The following is a 22444-nucleotide window of genomic DNA, read 5'->3' as shown; positions in this document are numbered from 1 at the left end:
AGACAGTTTGTATAATCACAAAAGTATCATATAACTAGCACTAGCTCAGTGCCATCTGCCACCCTCTGAGATAACCCAGGTAGCACTCTCGCTGGCCTCTTTGTGGCAGTTATCTTTACAGCAGCTCACTCTTTTCATACTATTCAAGGGGCGTTGTGGTCTGTGAATTAATCAAGTTCTACATCAAACAAGCACAAACTGTGACAATATACCTTTTTCGAAGCCAAGAACTCCATACCACGTGCTACTTGGTACGCCATAGACACAAGATCTTTATTGGTCAAGGGATCATGTTCTTCGAGCAGGGCAGCTTTCTCATCTTCTGGAGGTCGTCTTTCTCTCAAGTGGTCTCGTAGGTTTCCATGACGTGCATACTCAACGACAACAAACGGTGGCCCTGAGGAATAAACAAAATCATATTAGTATACAATTTTAAGGATTATTTTACAACTGTAGATATCCAAATAAATCCATAAGTAAATCAATTGTATTAAAATAAGAAACTTCTATGTAGCAAGAAATAAATGCTCAATATTTATTGTTCAAATGAATTGATTAGATTATCTACAGGTTTTCAACATCACAGGTTTAAATTACAGATTCTCCACACAGATTTCAAGCAAGTTGTTAGAAAACATATTTTTTGATTAAATTCCACCAACACTAGGATCCACATTGTGCTCATCTATCAGGGCACAGTTCTTTAACCCCAATGCATTTACACATTCATTGAATGACCTATGAAAATTTGGGTACAAAAACTCATACTCTGCAACTTGAGGTCAAATTTTGCACTATGATTGTTTAATTTAGGTTATTGAACTATGTCACTGGATGAGGCCATTGTGGTCCATAGTGGAAGTACATTTTATTTCACATTTTTTTAAACATCAAGTCATGCTGACTACCCTCCCTATGCCCAATAACAAAATTGTGCACTGACCATCTTGAGTACAGCATCCAAGCAGGTTGATGATATTCATATGCTTGCCAATCATCTTCATCATCTCCATCTCAGAGACGAGGTCAGACAGCTCACGATCAGTGGCATTAACCTTCAGCATCTTCACTGCCACCTTAGTGTTACGTTCTTTGTTGGAGATACCTACAGCCTCTCCCATCACAACACGTCCAAAAGCTCCTTCACCTATGGTCTTGCCAAGTGTAAGTCTGCAAACAAACATTAGTACAAATGTTAAAGGTCCATTCAGTGATCCCAGCAAAATTTATGTTATGTTTTCTTTAAGGTGACCGATAAGTCATTAAAATTGTCATCAGGTATTTTTGAAATGGCACATTTGGCAAAAAAAGAAAAGAAAAAGAAAAAGATGAAAACAGCAGTATTGATGCCTTATTCAAATACATATACAAATAGAGAAATTACGGTTTCAATCCTATGTTTTCCTTATTGCACAGTTTTTGGTTTAACCATTAGCAGGCTATGTTAGCACACCAATGCTACTAACAGAGGTGCAAAAACTGAATTTGGATAATTTATCCGATTTTTCAAATGAGCATATCACTGGGCCTTTAAATATCTCTATTTTCACTAATGGTATTCTTACCCACTCATTTATGAATCCTGAAATGGTGGAACTGGAAACTTTTCTTGCATGCAACCACACTAGTCTAGTTGAGGTAATAACTGACTCGTATCATTTAATGAAATGGTCAAAACCTGAGACTAATATAACTAAAGGGATAAGAAGCAATGCACTTTTACCATTGTCCACTGTGAACCATGTCTTATGTGGCATCATTATACAAATACCTCAAACAATTTCTTTAATTAAATTTTCACACTTTCTATTTGTCCAATCACTAAACAAACATGTTCAGTACATGCAAACATTCATTCATTCTTATATATGAAAACACTCATATGTTGCAGTAATTTGGCAGGAATTGATACACAAAATGGGTCAAAATTCAAGAAATTTATGTCAAAATATGACAAAAGAAGAAGTTTACATTAAAAAGTACATTTTTACATAATATAATGAATTTTCGACTCATTTTGTGTATCAATTTTTTTCATATTAAGAATTAAATGTTTGTGCATGTACTGAGCATGTTCTTTGCTAGTAATTGTTTCCCAAACAGAAAATGTGTGACAATGTAAGCATTTCTTTTTAGAAATTATTTGAGGTATTTGTGATAATTAAATTTACATAAATTGATTGAGTTCACAATGATGCCATGGTAAAAGTGCATTGTTCCTATCTCTTTTATATTTGTCTCAAGAAAAATGACCCTATTTCTTGCCCTTTTACATAACATGTGTGCTCACCTGTCTCTTGGAAACTCCCATTCTGGATCCAGGGGGATTTCATACTCAGATACCACTGTGAGAGATGAAGACAACCTACCACGTCCTGGTATATACAATGGGGTAGTAGACTTGACAGAGTTGTTGGAGTCACTTGAATACTGCAAAGGAAGAAAACAAAGCAATTCATTTGGATGCATGACAGGTGATGTAAGTGGATGCAAGCAGGTGTCTCCAGATACAAATCAATTTTCAAACCTTACAAACAAGAGTCAGGATGAGGGGGATGATCATGCCATGTAAAAATGAACCATGTATCAATTAGTAATAAATAGAAAATTTCATTTATCAAAACTAAGATGTGATGATCTTCCACTTTGAAAGGGTACAAATAACAAAACGTCTAGAAACGTCAAAAGTATGGGGGAAATTGTTTCACAAACTATAAATTTGAAAGTGTGCACATTAAATATATAATAAGTATGGACCAAATGAGCAAGCACTTTACAACATCATGATATTAAACACACCATTCAAGTGAAAACAGATATTGGTCACCACAAAAGTGTGATAAAACACCCCTTAACCGTACATGAACACATTGCTGAATATACCAGCATGCATCACCCATTTAGGCATCTCCTGTTCTCCCAACATTTCTCAAATTTTTCTCTCATTTTGTTTTAATTTTGGTTCCCACCCCACAATATAACACTGTACCATATCAATTGAGTAATATGATATCCTTTGTTCTTCCTTCTCTTCTTAATCTCTTTAAGTAACACAAACCAAACAAAACTTCTGCGTTTTCAAAGTGAAGTCACTAAAATGGCAAAGTACTTTGAAGAGATATTTTCATTGCAGTCCAATCTTTTCAAACTATTCTACAGGAAATTAGTCTCTACTGAGTCATTTTAATCAATGTTTGTTTAGGGCATTATCATTCTATGAAGCACTATGCTATCATGGTTATTATTTCTACCTTTGAGACAAGAAAATTGGATATCGAGCATCATTAATTATTAGAAAAACATGTTTATAAAAAAAGTTAAGTTCTTGTAAAATTGGGACAAAAATGGAGATGCCTAGACGTACTTGACGATTGACAGGCACCTTAAAGATGCCGTTCCGATTGGAAAGGCGATGTTTATGTTTCTTCTTGTTGTTACGACACTGGACAACGAGGCAGATGGCCAAGAGAAGGATTACTGGTATGCCGATTCCTAGCACAAGGCCCAGGTTCTTGATCCCTACAAATGACTTTGCGGGTAACACGATGGTGTTGGTTGGAACTGTTGGTGGTCGTGGTGTTGCTTCTGAAAAAAGAAACCACAAAACAGTTATAAAATTAAAAACAGTTAAAAGCGAGCTTTTGGAAACTGCTTATCCTCAAAAATAGCCTGTTTAGTAAAATTTCAAAGTTTTTAGGGGCCTGAGCTTTCGATCCTAGTAGGATCTTTATCAAAAGCAAAGTTTTCAGGCCCCTTAAACTATTTTCATTTCAGCTACAGTAAGCAAAATATTTTACTGCAGAATCAAAAACTACACTTTACACAGATCATGTCACAGTTCTAGCATTATGAGCCTGCAAATACATAAATGTAACCGATAAATATATCAGCATCTTTATTGGCTAACAAACAAACTCCTGAGCCCGTCCTCTTCTTATGTGATGATTGTGCACAAGTTGGCCACATGCATAATGTCCATGACATCATCTTCTTCACTGCATCTGCATTGCGGTGAGCTGTGTTACCCACATTGTGGTCTCTTCCCAAAATACTACATTACAGTATCGCAATAAAGTTAAATTTGTTTTAGCAGGATTTGCAGTGCGTTGCGTTGTGGTAGAAAATAATTGATATATTGGTAACGCCACGCAGATGCAGTGGAGCATAAACAGACCTTAAGTTTGTTGTTTGATGGATTTGTTCACTTACCTAGAACAGTTAGCCAAACATTTTTGGTTTTGACGCCCAAGTAGTTACCCACCACACATGTGTACTTGCCGGCATCTTCTAAAGTCACATTGCTTACCAGCAGTACTTTGTTCACGTTGCTCAAATCCTTCATATCGTTCTAAAAATTGAACAGAGCCCCACAGAGGAAATAATGTTAGTTCCAATTCAATAGTGGTTCAATTCAATAAAAAGTAAAATACTGCTAAATATAATGCTCCTAAAAACAATGAAAGAATCATTATATGAAATATTTTGTATATAAAGAACAGCTAATGAATTTACTTTCTAAAAACAACTGTTATCAAAATAATTTAGTTTTATCACAACTTTTTTTGGTAAAAATGCAGTATTTACATTCAAATCTTAACCTCTTGAAAATTCCAAAGTCAAGTTTGTGAAATGTTCAGATTTCTAAATACTTTAACATTTGCTAGGCTGCACAAGTTCAAGGTATACAAATGCATTATATATGGAAATCAAATGTACAGGCTGTATCAAAATGATTGGCACTCATTGATGTTGATTGAAAAGCCTGCATCTTCCAAATGCAACATAGGATCCTCTTGGAATGGCCAGAATTTATGACCTTTTATCACATTAATATAACAAAATTGATGGATCAAACTTATGTTGCATTTTGATGAGGCAGGGTCTTTAGTCTATAATGACTGAAAACTGATGGGTACCAATCATTTTGATACAGCTTGTACCGGCTGAATATACACAAGATTTTTTCTCATGAACTAATTTGAAAGGGGAAAATCATATAACAAAATAGAAAAGAGGAAATCAAAGAAATTGGCTGCAGTATAATAAGAAAAATAAAAGCAGTACGAAAATGCACAAGAATATTTATGGCAAATTTCAATAACCCAAACATATGTAGACTGTGAAGATATTGTCTCCATATGCATATGGGAAGAAAGTAACATCCCTAAAATTCACAGGAGAGGTCACAATCATAATATGTAAACATGGGTCAGTGAAATGTGCCACTTGCAGTGAGAGTAATAAATAGCCTGTAACCCTGGAAGAAAAAGTGAGCGGTGCTGAAAAGAAACATAATGAGCTGCAGATGTAGTACTGTAAGATACCATGTGTATTATGTTCATTGTGTGATTTGCCCAAAGGAGGAAAGGGATCAAAATTCTACAACCTGGTATCCAACATGATTGAAACAGTTCTAATTGAAATAGTTCAAATGAAGGTTTGATCAAGTCAGGATGACTGCACACAAATTCAATATAGGACGTGAAACAGTTACACTATTAGGATGCGAGTCAAAGATGTTTATTTACCACACCATATTCAGCCTATACTTATCAGTGCAGTACATTTTTGCACCTGTCTTGAATTACTCTTTATCAAATTTAGCCATGGCAATATACGAAAGTGGGTTGCAGATGAGCAATACTGAAAACATGTGGCTAACATGGATGAGCATATATGCAAGTAAGGTAATTCATGTAAATGATACAGTAAGTTGTAGACAATTGATCAATGGGAAATGTGTATCAAACATAGCATAAAGGTGCTCATGGCCTGATCTGAGTGATCTTGGAGATGGTGATATTTGTCCATACAAGTAATCATCTTTAAAAAAAAAAGTTATAACACAAAACGGCCTGTGTTTGTGCTTGATCCATGAATGAATGGCTTGATCAGCTCACATATATTCTGATTAAAATATCAAAATCTCTCTGAACACTGAATTACAGTAATGCCTGATTAATGCTTCAATTTGGATCTATAGATTTTTCACATGATACACCACAAGCCCATTGTGATTTCTGCTCAAAATCTTAGTTTGTTTCACTTTGATTGTGTCAATTTATTTTCAAATCCTATTTAAATACCCAGAACACACTTCTTGACAACTAGTTTCCGATCTTGTAATTGCTAGGCTTACAGGGAGGATACTTGTTGCTAGGAACATGCAAAGAACACCCCAATGGTTTATGATGTGAAAGCTCTCAAATTATTCTTCTTTGATCAAAGTAAATATGCAAAATTGTTTTATACAGAATTGCAAATGATATTAAACAAAAGATGCAACAAGCCATTCAGCTCATACAACAAACCAAGTCAAAAATATCAGAATTTAACTCAATACACAATAAAAAATAAATAAAAATCAAATAAGCGCTTTAAAAATGGAACAAAATCAGTGATATCAGTTACGATTGATCCTCCGATTTGCTTAAGCTAGAAACTGAAGAGGTGGCATATACAAATAGCAAGTGTAAACTGAGAAATAGATGTGAAAGATTGCAGAACAAGTGAGGAAAACATAGGAACACAGATCAAAATAGTCAAGCAAAATGTGCTACAAGAAAAATGTGCAGGAACAACAGGTTTTGACAAAAAAGGATTAAGTCAAGCTTTAAAAGAAATAAGGTTTTTTGTTTTTGTTTTAAGTCTGTCTGAAGATTTCATATCATGTTGTTTCTCACATTTTTCATCACTTGCAACTATTATGCAAAGAATTCACCAAACTTGTATTTATCAAATGGAAATACTAAATTTGTATATCAATTAATGGCAAAAATGCAAATATACTAATTTTATATTTTTCTTCTAATTCCCAATGAAATTAAATGCAATTATGTCAAATGAAACTATATATTTTGTAATATTATGTTAGATGAGTAGCGTGTTAATGTGATAAAGCATGCGGTTTTAATATGTTAATGAAAGTTACAGTTATTTGTGACAAGTGAAGTTTGTGATTAGAGTAAATCAGTGATAGTGATAGCATGTTTATCACCGCAGCAAATAATGATGATGGTATGATACCAGTAATCACCAATTATAGGAGATAAAGAATAAAGCTTAAGAATCCTTCACCAGCATTAAGAAGAAAATCCCTTCTTCATCCCGCTTCCTCTACATATCACTCAAAACAAGTGCCTCTTATTTCATCAGCCTCATATACAGTTCAACATCCAATTTGGTATCATATTAAAAGAGCTCTGTACTAGTGGTAGCAAAATATCACATATCATAATTGAGTTATAAAAGAACTTGGTAGTTGAACTGTACCTGAGAGATGAGGCAATAGGAGCTTGTAATGATGTGTACTTAATAGGCTATTAGCCCCCTGGTCAATTATTATACCTCAGCACATCGAAGAGGGAAATTTGATCTATTCTTGAGAATTTCCGAGACGAATTGCTCACACGTCCAATCCACGTTCTTCATCCATTCGTTCTATTGGTAAGTAGGCGGGCACAGCATGCAAAGGTAATAATGAGTTATGAAGTTAGTAAATATGAAAACACATACCAAAATGCAATATATAAAAACATCTCGATACATTACATATATGACAGGGCAGCATGCATTACTAACTATCTAGGACAAAGATGGATATCACAACTTGGCACAAGTTCATCCTGTTTGCTATCTTCTGTTTTAATCCTTTGTGGTTTAGTCAAATCGGTCAAGCAGTCAGTCAAGAATGATAAAACCTTACTTGGAGACGTCACAGATTGTGCTATCATCAGAGGATGAATACAAATATTGATACAACCTCATTGAGTTGTCCCTTAAATGCCATCAGTCACCAGATAGCACAGGTCAAAAATAACTGTTTCCCTTGCGGAGGGAACTTAATTACACACTCCAAAATGTAATATCAGATGGCCTAAGTAAATTCAAATAAGGATGGGATAGCTTCTTCACTTTATACTTGTTTACTCAAAGATTTGTGTGCAGCTTTTCGCAAATTGACAAGAGAGAGAGAAGGTTTTTAAATCATTCCACGAAATTAAAAGCAAGCTCAATCACCACTAAGCATTTTTTAACTATTTTACTGAATTTGAAATTTTATATCGATTTTGTCAAGTCTCAAACATTCTGAATCGGTAACATTTTGTGAACCAGTTTGTCCGTATACATGATGCAAGCAGGGATGTATTAAAGTCTTGGCTAACAATGTGACTAGACTGTTCAGTCCCTCTGGTCATCTTTGTCACCATCCCTACACAAAGTGAACAAAACATGTTTGCTAACAGCCAAAGCTTCCTCCTCACTCGCTATAAATCTTATCAATCAAATCTGCCTGCCTGCCTGCCTGCCAGGGAATTGATACTTGTTACACAATTCTCACTATCAGTGTGATGTTTCCTTTTATCCACCAGTCATATATAGAGGATAACTTTGCATCTAGGATACATCATTCTAGATAAAAGCTTTACAAATCATTAATCAAATCTACCCATCCCAGCTGCTACAACAATAACCAACCATATTCCCCTAAATTTGTATTAGCAATATTATTTTAATTGTGTCTACAACAGGCATCAAAAAACACGGGGGCGAAGGGCGATTCGCCCCTCATTTGTTCAAAATAGTCCCAAAACAAAGGTGAACCAGGGCGAAAAAAATATACAAAAGCACAACAATCGCCCCCATCCAAAAACTAAACATCAGAACTAAATTAACATGATTAAGAAGAAGTTTAGTGTCCGAATCTGTTTTCATTTCGCAGGTGCTAAATCTTGAATTTCCAGACGATTTTTCCATTCACCCATTTCAATGTAAAATAAAGTAGCCCCCTTGAAGCTTAAAAGAGCCCCATTGGAAAACAATACAGGGCGATTTTTATTTAAAAAAAATTGGAAATAGCCCCTAGAAAAAAAAATATTTTGACCCCTGGTCTACAAACATTTCCTTGTCTGTATGTCAAAGTCAATAATAACATCAAATCTGGAAAGAAACATACTAAACATAACAAAATAATACTGGGAAGCATGCAACTTTTGACAAAATCAAATTGTATAAGAGCAGAACTATGTACAGACAAAAATGACTAATTAAACGGATCTTTCATTTAAAACAAATACAAAAAAATATTGAAACCATTTAACACCTTGCATGCTCACACCAAAATCCAACAATATCTCACACACTGACAAAGCTTCTTCACATAAACTTTTTTTGCAGATACACACAAATAAGACGGAACATGAACAAGACAAAAACATGTTATCAAAATGTCACATCCATTACATACAAGACAATCCTTATAGGCCTATAGGAATAGAGAGAATATGTACAAGACACTTTACATTAAAATGTCACATTCATCGTAAACAAGACAACTTTATACAGGAATATAGGAGATAACATAAGACAAAAAACATGTTATCAAAATATCGCAGTTGTTAAGCTACTGGGAATATGATACACATGAACAGAATGCAATTTAGCACAGATCTTCCACACTATTTGCAATATTTGCTAGGACTGAAGCACCAAAAGGGCAAATCAAATCAAAACACATCTACAGACAAAATGACACGCATTGGTGATAAAAATATATACCTTTGCAGTCAAAGATAAAGAGATCCAATCCAATACAAGTATTATATGGCTTACGACAAATACATATGCACATTCCTACTTGTAACTGTCCTTTTACACATAGCAACCCAAAATCACATTAATGTGATGTGATCAAACAAAATCAGTTGGAAATCGGAAATTAGTTTGCAGATAACACACACTATTTTTATGTACTTCCTTTGTTTTTGGAAATCGGAAATTATAGTTTGCAGATAACACACAGCATTTTTTATGTACTTTCTTTGTTTTTGGATGACTAAACTTTGAATAACCTGCTAATAGATGATAGAAACATGGGATTTCAGTGAATTCAAAATAACAAATTCCTACTTTGAAAAATATTAAAGGGAATTTGATTTGATCCGATTTCAGACTGATTTTGCTTGAGCACACCACATTTACCATATAAAGAGTTGAATTCATCTAAACATACTTAATACACATTCAGTTACTTGTAACAAATAAATTATACACTAATTATTAATAAAATTAATAGAACATTCTACTTTTAGTTCTCAATGCAATATTCATTTTATTAAATTAAAATAGTATTTCATTCTGCATATTATTTCATCTCTTTTGAAGTTTATGCCTGAAATCAGAGTTTTTTTGGGGCCTCGACTCGTTATTTTTACCTCGACCCAACCCTGATGATTTTACGTAATGACCGCAGAATAGATGCAAAGTTATTGTTGTCATTCATTACCACCATTTTACAAATGTATTCCATTATAATAACCTAATTTTTTGGTTTAAAAGACTAATTTTTGAAAATTTAATATGCGATGCACAAGTACACAGGTTTTTACGTGATTGCACGTTTGTTTGAGTGTTAAGAAACGGTATGCAAATACAGTTTATTTAGTTGCATGATTGGAATCATAATTTCACATTTTATGACCTACACGAGGTTTTGCATGGTAAATGAGTAACAATTAAATTACTAAAATGTCAAGTATTGAAAGTTATTTTTTAATTACAATTAGATCAATATAAAGGTTACTTTCTACTGCTATTGCAAAATTGTATCTTTTTTCAAACTACCTATCACATTTAGAACTGCATCATTATTATTTTGACTGATGATTAATTTGGAGCAAAGGTGATAGCAAACTGGACCAAACATTGTTGGGTTAATTAACTGCCAAATAGAGTTAAAAGTGAGGGTTATCTTCTGCATTTGGATTGTTTTCTATTGAATATATATGCCCTTTTTAAAATATTGCATTATCCAGTGGGATTTCCTCATAATATGGTCAATGGATTTTTCAAAATTACTGGTATAACAAACTGAAAATCAATTTCACATAACAGTATCTCATTTTACTAGGTGACACCAAATACTAATACACAGGACCAAAATACCAACACACTTACATGAATTTATGATCTATATACAATACAGTGGTTTAAATAAAGTTCAAATTGGCTAAAAAATGAAATTAAGAAATCAACCAATTTGGGTGGGACAAGCGAATGATAATTAAGGTGGTGAATGGGGGATATTTCTGATAATTAGGAAATGCTCTGAGCATACTGACCAATACACCTTATGTTTGAAGCAAATCAGACATATGGTTTTCATAATTTTCTTTATATCTTATTTTTTATCAATAATGAGCTAAAATGAGTGAAAAGCCTCACTAATATGTAATTATTGCTACTATTTTGCTAATAATCAATACATAAATGTTCAGGATACTTTTATTTTAAATACTTTTGCCTTGAAACTTTGTCAAAGTGCTTTTAATATGTTCTAATATATTATATAGTCTAGCCATCCTCTAATTTTGCATATTAGCATAAGTAATTAGCAAAATTAGCTCATTAATTATGCGATTTTACAAATTAAAGGGTGGCTAGAAAATATAATATTAGAATATATTAGAAAATGGTGCTTCTCTTTTTTACATGGGAACTCTTCATATGTTGATTATGAGTTGTAACTCATTCTAATTGGTTTGATCATATGCCCATATGGACTAAATTCCAGGCTGTTGGACCACAATCCATGTTTTGTAATCAATCTGTTATTGACTACACTGATATTGACAACAGCAATGCTGAAATAGTACCATCCTGATCAAGTTTCCCATTTTGACAAATGTCAACCAAAATTAACCTATATATACAACTACATTTATAACAAAGTAACTTGTCACATGCGGTGTAATACTGTGAATTCTGTGATAGACACTCATACATTTCTTATAAGACCAAGAAAAGAAGTTGTTGTTCTCAAACTATAATATTGTTCAAGGTGGGAGCTGGCATCCCCCCTTTTCTTTATACACCAATACATTTAATTTGGTCAAATCTAACCTTTTTTTAAACCCCAAATCAAAACTTAATCAAAAAAGATTGCTCATGGAGGGCAGTGCATCAACTATTATTTTGTTGGTCTTATCAAGTAATGCCAGATGTGAATTGCATATGAATCTAGTAATAATTTAGGGAAAAATGTCATACGATGTTCCATCTGGTACAAAAGCACTTAACTCACCATGTACATGTCCTTAAAATAAATCAGCACATCCAATTCATTCCACTGAAGTGTGCATATATATAGGTTTGATATAAAAAGACATTAAATTGATTAGCCAACACTGTACAGAAATTTGTGTTCTTTCACAATGTTCTGATATTTACAGACCCTAAAAATAAAAGCAAATCAAATTACTAAACTGGATTCTCAGTGGGTGGAAAAAAAGAGTTTACATAAAGCATCAGTCTGTGGGTTGATAGAGAAGTAGCATCAAAGTTCTGTCTGGTGCAATTATGATCACAAGCAAAGTGAATTTTTCCCTTCTATGTACAGTATGTACAGAAAATAATACATAAGAACCAGTGAATGTAAGAGTTTAAAAAATCCACTTTGTGCAGTGCCCATTAAAACATTACAACCATACCACAGAATATAGGACCATGGTAGTTGACGATAAGTGTGGGCGTGTTAGCGAACTCAAAATAGCGCAAGCATAGACTAGAGGGAGTCAGTACATAAGCTCTGACAAGTTGAACGCTCTGATGAGCGAAATCGCCTGGTTCAAACACTCTATCGGTGTCAGAAAAATTCAAGCACGCTCAGAAGGCTCAGATACAGGACTTTCCTATTTGGAGTTAAACAATCTAAGGATAGGGCACTGATTAGACATGGCATGCAGCCTGTTAATAGCCATGCCCATTCTCATGTTGTCATTTCCATACCACAGATAAACTCACTACCATTTGAGATGCAGAATGTGGTAACAACTTAATTAGTAGTAAAAAACTATATAATGTAAATAAATTAAATGTAGAAATAGACATATGTGACGTGTCATGTCAAAAGCAGACACTTTTGAGCAGGTTATCAATTTTGAGGTTTTTACATATCTTAAATATATAGAGATATTTTGCTCCACAATGTCGTTTTCCCCAATGAAATCAGACATTCCTAAAGATATTGAGTTCGTAAGTTATGGTATTATAAAATTGGAAATTGAGATATCGGCCTTTAAAAATATTATTGACAATATTGAGAGTAGGAATTACCAAGAAAAATGTCTCAAAAAATACAAGATGCCAGTTATATTCTGGTTTGAAACTATCAGACAATATTCTAAACATTAATAACATCACAAATTCGCAACAAACCCAAATTGTGAAAAAATCTCCCCCGGGCAGATTTGTGGCTATTTCTCCATTTGCGATCCTGCCTGAAAGTGTCTGCTTTTGACATGACACGTCACATATCATGTACACCAAAATATAGAAAAGAAGAAGTCAAAATTGGTTTCCATCTCAGCATCCCTTCAAAGGAAAGAAAGTGCATTATAGTATAATAGCTGAAGAACTCATTGGTCATTAATCATAGATTAAGGGACCAATATCATGCTTCCAAAGGGTTCAGGTGAAAATATAGAAATAAGAGTAGATACAACTGACAATTACTAAACAAATACTCCAAATGCCAGAAAAGAAATGCCCCTTCTTTTTTTGGGCCTCAAATAGCATTAACTGAAGAATCAACACATACCATTCCATTTGATTCTGGTAAAAGGAAATTCCATTTTATTTAGACATTTCCTTTCTGGAATGAGGAGTACTTGTACATCTAAATACATATATTTATAATGAAATGATACATTTATAAATACATGATACATGTTCAGACACCTAACTTACACAACTTGTAAACCATTATGAGGCACACTCAGTTTAAAACATGAGAAGTTAACTCCATGTGGAAAAGTCCACTCAGGTTAAGTATAAAAAAGTAAGAAACAAAATAAAAACACATTCCATCAATGGTGATGAATACATTGCTTCTGTCAATTATCTTTTAACAGGAAAATATAGTTAAATAATCTGCCTCATAAGCAGCGTTCGAAATTTTGGTTGTCCATTCGCCCGGGACAACTAAAAAAGTCGCCGGACAACCAAAAATACTGATTAGGTTGTCCGCCGGACAACCATAAATCTGTAGCCAAAAGTCACCTTTGAAGGCCTACGGACAACCAAAAACTTAGACGGACAACCATTTGTTTTTCCTTAATTCGAACACTGCTCATAAGGATATTTCCAAGTATACAAATAAGATTAATATGAATATGATTACTCCCTATTCCAGATAAAATATAGCACTTTTGTTTTGGTTTAAAAATATTATCCAGTTTTGCCAAATGACACATAGCTAAATTCTAATCCTTTATTCAGTTGTAACTGGCAATTAAAGTCAAATTTTAATATTTAATCAATTTGGGAAACAAGGGCCAATACATGCATTTTTAGGCCACTTCTCATTTGATGTGACAATCAAGCTCAAGGGCTTGTATAAAGACTAATTTCAAGTTATGCATTCTACTTTTTTGTATAACACATTTTCTTAATTTTTTCATAACCAATTATCAAAAATAACATAAAATATTAACATTCTGACTTGAGCCAACTCTTAGCCTATACACAAGATTTTGACTGCTTAAACTTGTGCTAAGTCTTAAAATTTTGTGAGTATAATTGTAAGAAAATATGCAAAATTTCATGTTTTTGTCCCAATTTCCATCAAATTGCAAAAATATTAAAATTTGACTTTTATTGCCTGCTAACAAAAGGATTAGGATTTAGATGTTTCATTTGGCAAAACAGGATAATATTTTTTCAATTCCAAAAAAATGGTGTTGTATTTTTCTGGAATAGGGAGTAATTCATATAAGGTAGCTCTCATCTCATTAAACGTCCATGTTTCCAATATAGATATCTATATAGCATAATAATAGTGTTTATTCTGTAAATATAAAGAATGAAAAAAAAAAAAAAAAAAAAAAAAATGTAAACTTGGCAACACAGCCCTCCGTGGTCCAGTGGATAGGATTCTCCACTTTGGAATAGAGGCCCAGGGATTGATTCCCAGATATGCCTATTTTGAAATAAGTTTTAATTTTTTAAATTTTATTTTAAATCAGAGTAAGCAAAACTCACCCGGGTCTGTCACTAAGTCAAAGATGTTGGTTAACAGAGTTGAAATGACATTTATTATTATTAATGAACACTTGGCTAGGGTAGTACTTTCATATGAAGCCCAAACTTATTTTTTTAACAAAAACCATGGCTCCACCCATTAACTACAACGCAAAATTATGCGCATATTTTAACCTAAAATCCAATAAATCACAATCAACGTCATGTGCAGGATTTCCCCTACAGAACATTTCCTGGTACTGTCTAGCTGATAAATATACATAGGGTTTGTTATAACAAACTCTTGACCCATCTGTTGCAAGTAGACCTTCCATACAAACACTTCCTTGTGAATATAGAGGGCTGTCAAGATGTATTCTCACCTAAATGTGCAAACACCACAACTTCCTAAACTATTTGTATTGATACTGAAATGACTGGGTCAACCAGACACAATGCAAGTGGGTGGAAGAAGTAGGTAATGGTGGAAGTAGGAATGATGATGACACAACACATGTCAATTAATGACACAAGAGGATACCTTAAATGTTCAATAAAACTGGAAAAAGAGCAAGATATACCTATTTGATGTGGGCAAACATGTAAAATACCAACAAGATGCAGAAGGGGACAAAAAATGACAAATTAATGTAGGCACAGAAGTTAAGTTTGATAGCCAAAAATTACCAAAGCCAAGGCCCACAGAAGTTTTAACCCTTCAAAAACAAGATGAATCAAGATGAATACACAATAAGAAGACATGGCTCTGTGCTTCTTGTCTAGTTTGCTACCGAGTTCAATTTGAATTTGCAAATAGTTTTTCATTGAATTTGTTCTTTAACTACAGCAGTTGTTTTTGCCATTTTATTTAATATTTTCTTGTTTGTTCCTGAGAAAGAGCAGTTTATCTGCTCAAAATGCTGGCTGTTTATTTTTCTGTCTGTCTGGTTTAGTTTGTTTGCTTTGTTGCACATTGCCTTCTATCTGTACTTTGGTATACCTTGCTCTTTTTCTTTCCAAGTGGATGGCTATAAAGAAAACATGTTGAGTTAAAATCTTTATAGGTTAATAGGTTTCCCTCAAATGAAAACATCTTGTACATCACATCTTATATGTACCATACCCGTATTCAGCCTAATAAGCACTACTTGTAATGGGGGTAATTTCAACAGGAAGCTTGTTTTGATTATGTCATAAAAATGAATATTACAGATCAGAAGACTAGAATGAGAAACTTACAAAACACACAAGTCACAGCCGATGCAAATCACAACAAAATAATTTTAATTTGGATATTAGTATTTGCAAAATTTCAAAATGTAAGAACTCTTCAAGGGGGTACTTTTAAGTTTGTTAGTTCATAGAGGGCAGCTGATTAGGCAAATAGTGTTTATTAGGTCAAATATTATGATGAATGTGTTTTAACTTTTTAAGTAAATATTGCTAACATAACTGAAACCATAATTACGACAAACAGTGTGATTAGGTGCACAATAAAAGTGCTTGAAAGCATGCAACATGGATATTTAAAAATACCCATCACCTACTCAGAAGATCAAAGGATGTAATTTAGCATTCTGAGGTCACAACAATGGGTGCACATACTGGCATGATTTGTTCATAAAGTCATTTATGTGTCTCAGCAAATTGTCTTCAGATTTTGATCTTCTTCAAAATTCACATCAAATTATCCACATCTTATGAAAAGTTAAGAATAATACTGTCCATAAGGGCTACAGACCTGAGTATATCTGTAAGTTAATTCCTTACTATTTTGGGTTTCTTGCGAAATCTAATTGTGTCATCTACCTTACCTTACTCATGGAAAGTATTGTGCATTTCAGAAGGTTAATAGAATTAGAAAATATAGATATCATTTTGAGAGCCACCCTTGTGTCTATCACCTGATATAACATGAGAGATAGCATTACTTTAAGTGGGATGAGGTTGTTTCATGGAATAATATCTCCTGCGTTATATCAGACGATGTCGCAATACTTTCATTCTCATTCTACAGATCACCCGTAAAATCAATGAAAACAATATGCGCAACTGCACAGTTCACTACGCACCCTGGTATAGTCTACTGTCTCATATAATATGGGCAAGAACCAATGAAATTTTAAAAAATTACAATTGTTTAAGAATAAACAGATTACTTGTTAAATGTTACAAACCTTTGAGAAAGCAACCAAGTAACATCTGTGCTCACAGTGTAAAGATGAATAGACAAGGGAAGTATGTAACTTAAAAAAGGTGAGTGAATTACACAATTACAAAATTGAAGTGAGTGTACATAAAACAGAAACATGCAGGACATTACCATAGACAAGACAAGTGAAGGCATGCAAACATTACATCATTTCATCTCTTTTTCACACCTCCTTGTAGCACCCACACACCTCCTTGTAGCACCCACACACCTTGTACACACAACACATTTCTGTTCCTTCCACCTCTCTTAAAATATTCTAACATCTTAATGTGTGTCATTGGTGGTCATGCCATTACTTAATGGTGCAAAAATACACAAATTGGGACAAGGCAGCATGCACATGCAATTAATAATGTTGTGCACATGCAAAATACACATCACACCTCTTTATCGCTCTTACCCAAATTAATCCACTTTATTTGTGAAATTTCATGCAGTGAATGTGCAATTATTATCATGCTTAATATTCAATGGTTAAATGTTTCACATTCATGTACTCCCCGCCGGCTACGTTATTTATAAATATCTCTTTTCTTTCCATTTCATCTTAAAAGATGCAGGAATATGCAGTTAACATAATGTAATTAATTAGAAAAGGCAATGACAGTGGTTGTTTACTTTTCTCAAAATACCTCATTAAGGCGTTCGATCAACCCTAGTGTTATGTCATAGAAAATCACATTGTATAATTTAACAGAATAACATTGCTTCTTTACAATTTGGCAAGGAACATGAAAGTGTATTCTATTTCATTTTTGGATCAGAAATCTCAGCAGTTGTGTGTAACTTGGGTAGGGCAACAACTGTGCAAAATGGCTTTCTAAGCAATTCACATGTGTAATTTTGTTTTTGCTCTTTCTTGTAAGTCTCGATAAGCAATGTAATTCTCATTAAGATGAAAACATTACAGTAACCTGTTATAAATAAGTATACATGCAAGTAACTTGACACGTCTTAAACAGTTATTAAATCATGCCTACTGATTGACATTGAATCTCGTTTGTAACTCTATAGTCATACCTAAATGTCAACATAATAATGACAAAAAAAATTACATCATCATCAATAAGAAATGATGAATGCAACAGAAGACTTATCAAAAGCATACCTCAAGGAACTGAATATGGTCTGCCTCCTCTTGGAGAGTCACAGGCTCAGTGCTGTTGATCCATTTCATCCACACAAAGTATGGGGTCGTGTCACTGAACACCTCGCATTCAAACGACACATTGTTACCCACAGTGACAGTCGTATTGCCTGGAATCAGTTTGGTAATCATCGGTCTTGCTTTGATTCGCTCTGTGGATAAATTCAGGTTAATAGTACACAATTGTTTGGATGTCACACTCAAACAAGAAAAATAACATTAAAAAAAATTTCCACCCACCTACATAATGAAAGCCTTTGTGACCCACACTAGTGAAGCAACTTTCTTCAATATTGAAATGATACATTATGTAAAAAACACTTAACTACAAGAAGTCTATGACAGTATCTTTCATATTAATCTATGTGTTGTTTGTGCTCCATTGGGATCGTTATTATGTAAAATGATAAAGAAGTATTATGAAAATGATACTATTATGCACAATACACATCTCTTAGATATCATTTTTGAGCATTTCAAATGAACAAAATCTAAGTTCCTTTCCTAGCCTGCACTAATTTCTGCCACACTTGACCTACTTACCCATTACTTCCAGGCTGTAGGTGTGGTGAATTACACCCAAGCTATTTGAAACAGTACATGTGTATTTTCCCTCATCACTTGGCTTGGCATTTTTGATCTTAAGCACAAAGTCCTTGCTCTGCTTCATCTGGGATAGAAATTAAAAGAGAAAAATGATAAAAAAAATAGAGGATATGCAATATGACGTCCTTCATAAGAGAGTGATAATGATAATACAATAAAATAGGTGGTAGGCATGAATGGTTGTGGAATCAATCTGGAGATCTGTCCCTCTGTCATCTTAGAACTGTCCTCCAACATGGCTACTATTTCAATTGTTACACCATTCTGGTTGGTTTTACTGCATAGGGACTTGAACCATTAGCTAACAAAATACAATGTCTCAAGTTCTTTTCTAAACAGGTGAGCAAAATCCACTGCAGGACTGGCTGCATGGTGTTTAAAGTTCACCATCTGGGATGCAGGTTATAATGTCCCATGTTTCTGTAGACTTCTGAAATACTGAAAGGAGCCACAAAACCAATATTTGACATGATTGTACTTATTTGAATGCTTTTATACAATTTCAAGTACGGTTTGAAGAATGTCAAAATCTGAATTTCATATAGAGAACTTTTTATTTTGGATCCTATGACTACACTCACTTGAGGTGAATGCATAATATGCTTCCTACTTGAGTTTGTCTCAATGTACACTGCATGGATTTGTTGTCATAAATGATGTTATTTTAACTACACTGACTTCTTAAAATCAATAACATATGGTTCATAGTAGGCTCTAAGTGAGTTACCCTTGGCTGGACATTGGCATTGTCACTGACAAGTACTTTCTTTGGCTAGGTAATGGTTAATGTATATAGCTCACTGACTCGAAAGTATCTGTACAACATCTATCTATAACCTGCTGCCATATATTGCAAAATATACTAATATTAACTGCCTATGAGCATAATGGTCAAAATATAATCACACAGTGAGAGATGGATTGTTTGACGGTGAGGAATAGAACAATACATCTTTCCCCGAGTGATTATATTTTGAACATTTCTATTACAGTACTTAAAATATTATTTGAAGTAGGAAATACATTTTTTCATCAACATAACACCACATTTTGCTGTGATATACATGAACTTCACATTTTAGGGTCCACACATAACCAAATCGACGAGTCAGGCCTGGTGTATGCACACTTTGGCGCAGCACTATGATGGGTAAAAATTATCACACAGAGAGGCAAATGCTCAAAATGATAAATGAACTATCTAGAATTTATGTATGAGTGACACAAAAATACACAATTGTTGCAATTCAATGGATTTCAATTATCATGGCCTAATATCTGCTCCAGGGACCAAGTTCTCAATATTCTGTGACCTTTGTTATGTCTTGTTGGCAACATTGACAAACATATTTTGTGAGTTGATGCTACATCAATATTAGCAACTTACTCTGCTTTCATCCAAGCTGAAGCTGCCGTCACGATCCCACTTAATTGTAGGCTCTGGGTTACCCTTAGCTGGACAGTGTAATTGCAGGTTGTCATTGGCAACCACCGCTTGGAGTTTTTTCTCCAGGTATCGGTTCACTTTGATAAATACAGGAGGGTATTCGCCTTCTGGTTCAACAAAGCTGTCGTCCTCCCAGTATGATATTGAACTGGATCCCAAAGTGCTTTCTGTTAGTTCATCACCTATGGAATCAAATAAGATATTGACAATTTTAACACTTTGGTACCTACTAATGTGCAAAAATGTTGTTTTTCATCAAGCTGGGGTAATCAAACGCAATAGAATAGCAAAGGAAGCTACACATTGTGTATATTAAATTTCTAGTTTCAAATGTATGTACTGAGAACTTAATAATCAACTTTCTTTTACAAATGTACTGTTTTTGACCCAATTATCACATTAAAGTACTAAAACCATCAGGCCTATAAATTATGATGTAAATATTTTTGTTGTTGTCTGATCACCGTGCAACCACCAATGAAAACAATATATGTGATGTGATCAAGCAAAATCAGTCGGAAGTTTTGATTTTCAGATGCAGCCAAACAAATACTTTCTTTTGCTGCGTTCTGCATTGGAAATTTCCACTCTTCATACTAAATATTCAATTTCAATGGGGTTTTCTGCAAAATAACATCGCAAGTTCCTTATGCAATAATGTAGAAAACTGGAAATTGAATATATGCCCAACTTCAGACTAATTTTGCTTGATTGCACCACATATATTTCGCCAATGTAAATGGTGTATTGGCTCATTTACATAATGAGCTAGACAATCATTTGCCTCGCGGATGTAGGTTCGTATTCGTAAACTGACAGTGGTTCATAAATATCTAGTGATGTACCAAAATTTGAACTCAACGACCTGTAATAGTGGGTGCGTGCTGGTTCGAATCTGAACGGTTCTGATTTTTTCTCTCCTTTATTATAAAGCCAGTTTGTCTGAGCTCCATTTCCTTATTTAAAATTTGAGCGGTTGGTAGAGTAAAATAATATTAAGCGAGCATCTTAATGTACTCTTAATGCGATTAACACAAAGAGGTGCTCAAATTAGAAAAGTTCTCAGGCAGCACTTAATACTATTTAGTTTCAATACAATAATCCACTAAAAGCTGAGGAAATTTCAAACCCCACAATCTTTTACAAACTATGATGATAAAAAAAAAATATTTTTCTAATTCCCATACTGAAACTTCACTAAATTTTTTTCAAAGTAATATATTTGTCAAATTCTATTTGATAAACTTACCTGATAATGATATTGTTAGTGTGAAGTTGGCCTGAATTTGGTTTCCATAACCATTCCAAGCTGTACATGTATATTTCCCTTCATCTTCTTCCATAACACTTAGTATAGTAAGTTTTTTGCCAGACATTCTGTACAGTGGAGGCTCTTGAGAATTCCCAACCAATATTCTTTCATTATGACGCCATGTTACAGACGCAGGTGGATCTGCTTTACGGATTGGACATTTAAAGGTTAATTCCTCTCCAATGGTGGCTTCCAAATCTGCTTTGTAAGTCTGTTTAAGTCTAGCCGGTACTTCGGTATTAAAAAGAGAAAAATAACAAATGAACGAAGTTATGATTATTGTGATTACTAATTTCTCAAGCTGGTATTATTATTCTTGTGATATCTCTTCTGTTTTCTTCGATAGTATAATATCTAGTTTGATGCACTGGTTTGTAAAAGGAATCAACCTTATGGCGTTTTTAATATCCTACATTCAAGCTTGTTGTGTCCCCTCTTACAATGTTAAATAATACAAAGATACAAAGAAAATCAAATTTTAAAAGATACCATTTAAATTGAAGATACAGGGTTTAACTCACATGACATTGCCAACATCAACATTACTCTCTCAATATACAATACTCAGCAGAGTTTAAGAATATTTCAACAGGCCAATTCAAAACAAAAGTTTACAACAATTATATTGAAAAAAAATCTTATATGTAATAAATTCCATTGTTATCACATAACTTTTTTGTTGTATATCAAGTTGCTTGA

At 33.8% G+C, this 22444-nt stretch overlaps 1 protein-coding gene across 6 annotated transcripts in view; it reads right to left on the bottom strand.

The window, feature by feature from the left end:
- LOC140149019 (fibroblast growth factor receptor-like) overlaps positions 1–22444 on the bottom strand; it is a 124223-nt gene that overhangs the window by 4256 nt on the left and 97523 nt on the right. For 4 of the 6 annotated variants that reach the window (XM_072171154.1, XM_072171153.1, XM_072171155.1 and 1 more), the window contains 10 exons: positions 21683–21976; positions 20374–20615; positions 18924–19050; positions 18342–18532; positions 7348–7440; positions 4210–4348; positions 3365–3585; positions 2291–2430; positions 944–1170; positions 213–397 (listed from right to left, as the gene is read on the bottom strand). In XM_072171154.1, the coding sequence (XP_072027255.1) occupies positions 213–397; positions 944–1170; positions 2291–2430; positions 3365–3585; positions 4210–4348; positions 7348–7440; positions 18342–18532; positions 18924–19050; positions 20374–20615; positions 21683–21976 (1859 nt within the window). The remainder of the gene's footprint in view (positions 1–212; positions 398–943; positions 1171–2290; positions 2431–3364; positions 3586–4209; positions 4349–7347; positions 7441–18341; positions 18533–18923; positions 19051–20373; positions 20616–21682; positions 21977–22444) is intronic. The other 2 variants (XM_072171157.1, XM_072171159.1) reach the window with 2 other exon arrangements.

The sequence above is a fragment of the Amphiura filiformis genome, chromosome 3 (genome assembly GCF_039555335.1).
Source record: "Amphiura filiformis chromosome 3, Afil_fr2py, whole genome shotgun sequence".
NCBI classification, from domain to species: domain Eukaryota; kingdom Metazoa; phylum Echinodermata; class Ophiuroidea; order Amphilepidida; family Amphiuridae; genus Amphiura; species Amphiura filiformis.
The sequence above is the reverse complement of the archived record's forward strand: the minus strand, read 5'-3'. Positions and strand labels throughout refer to the sequence as shown.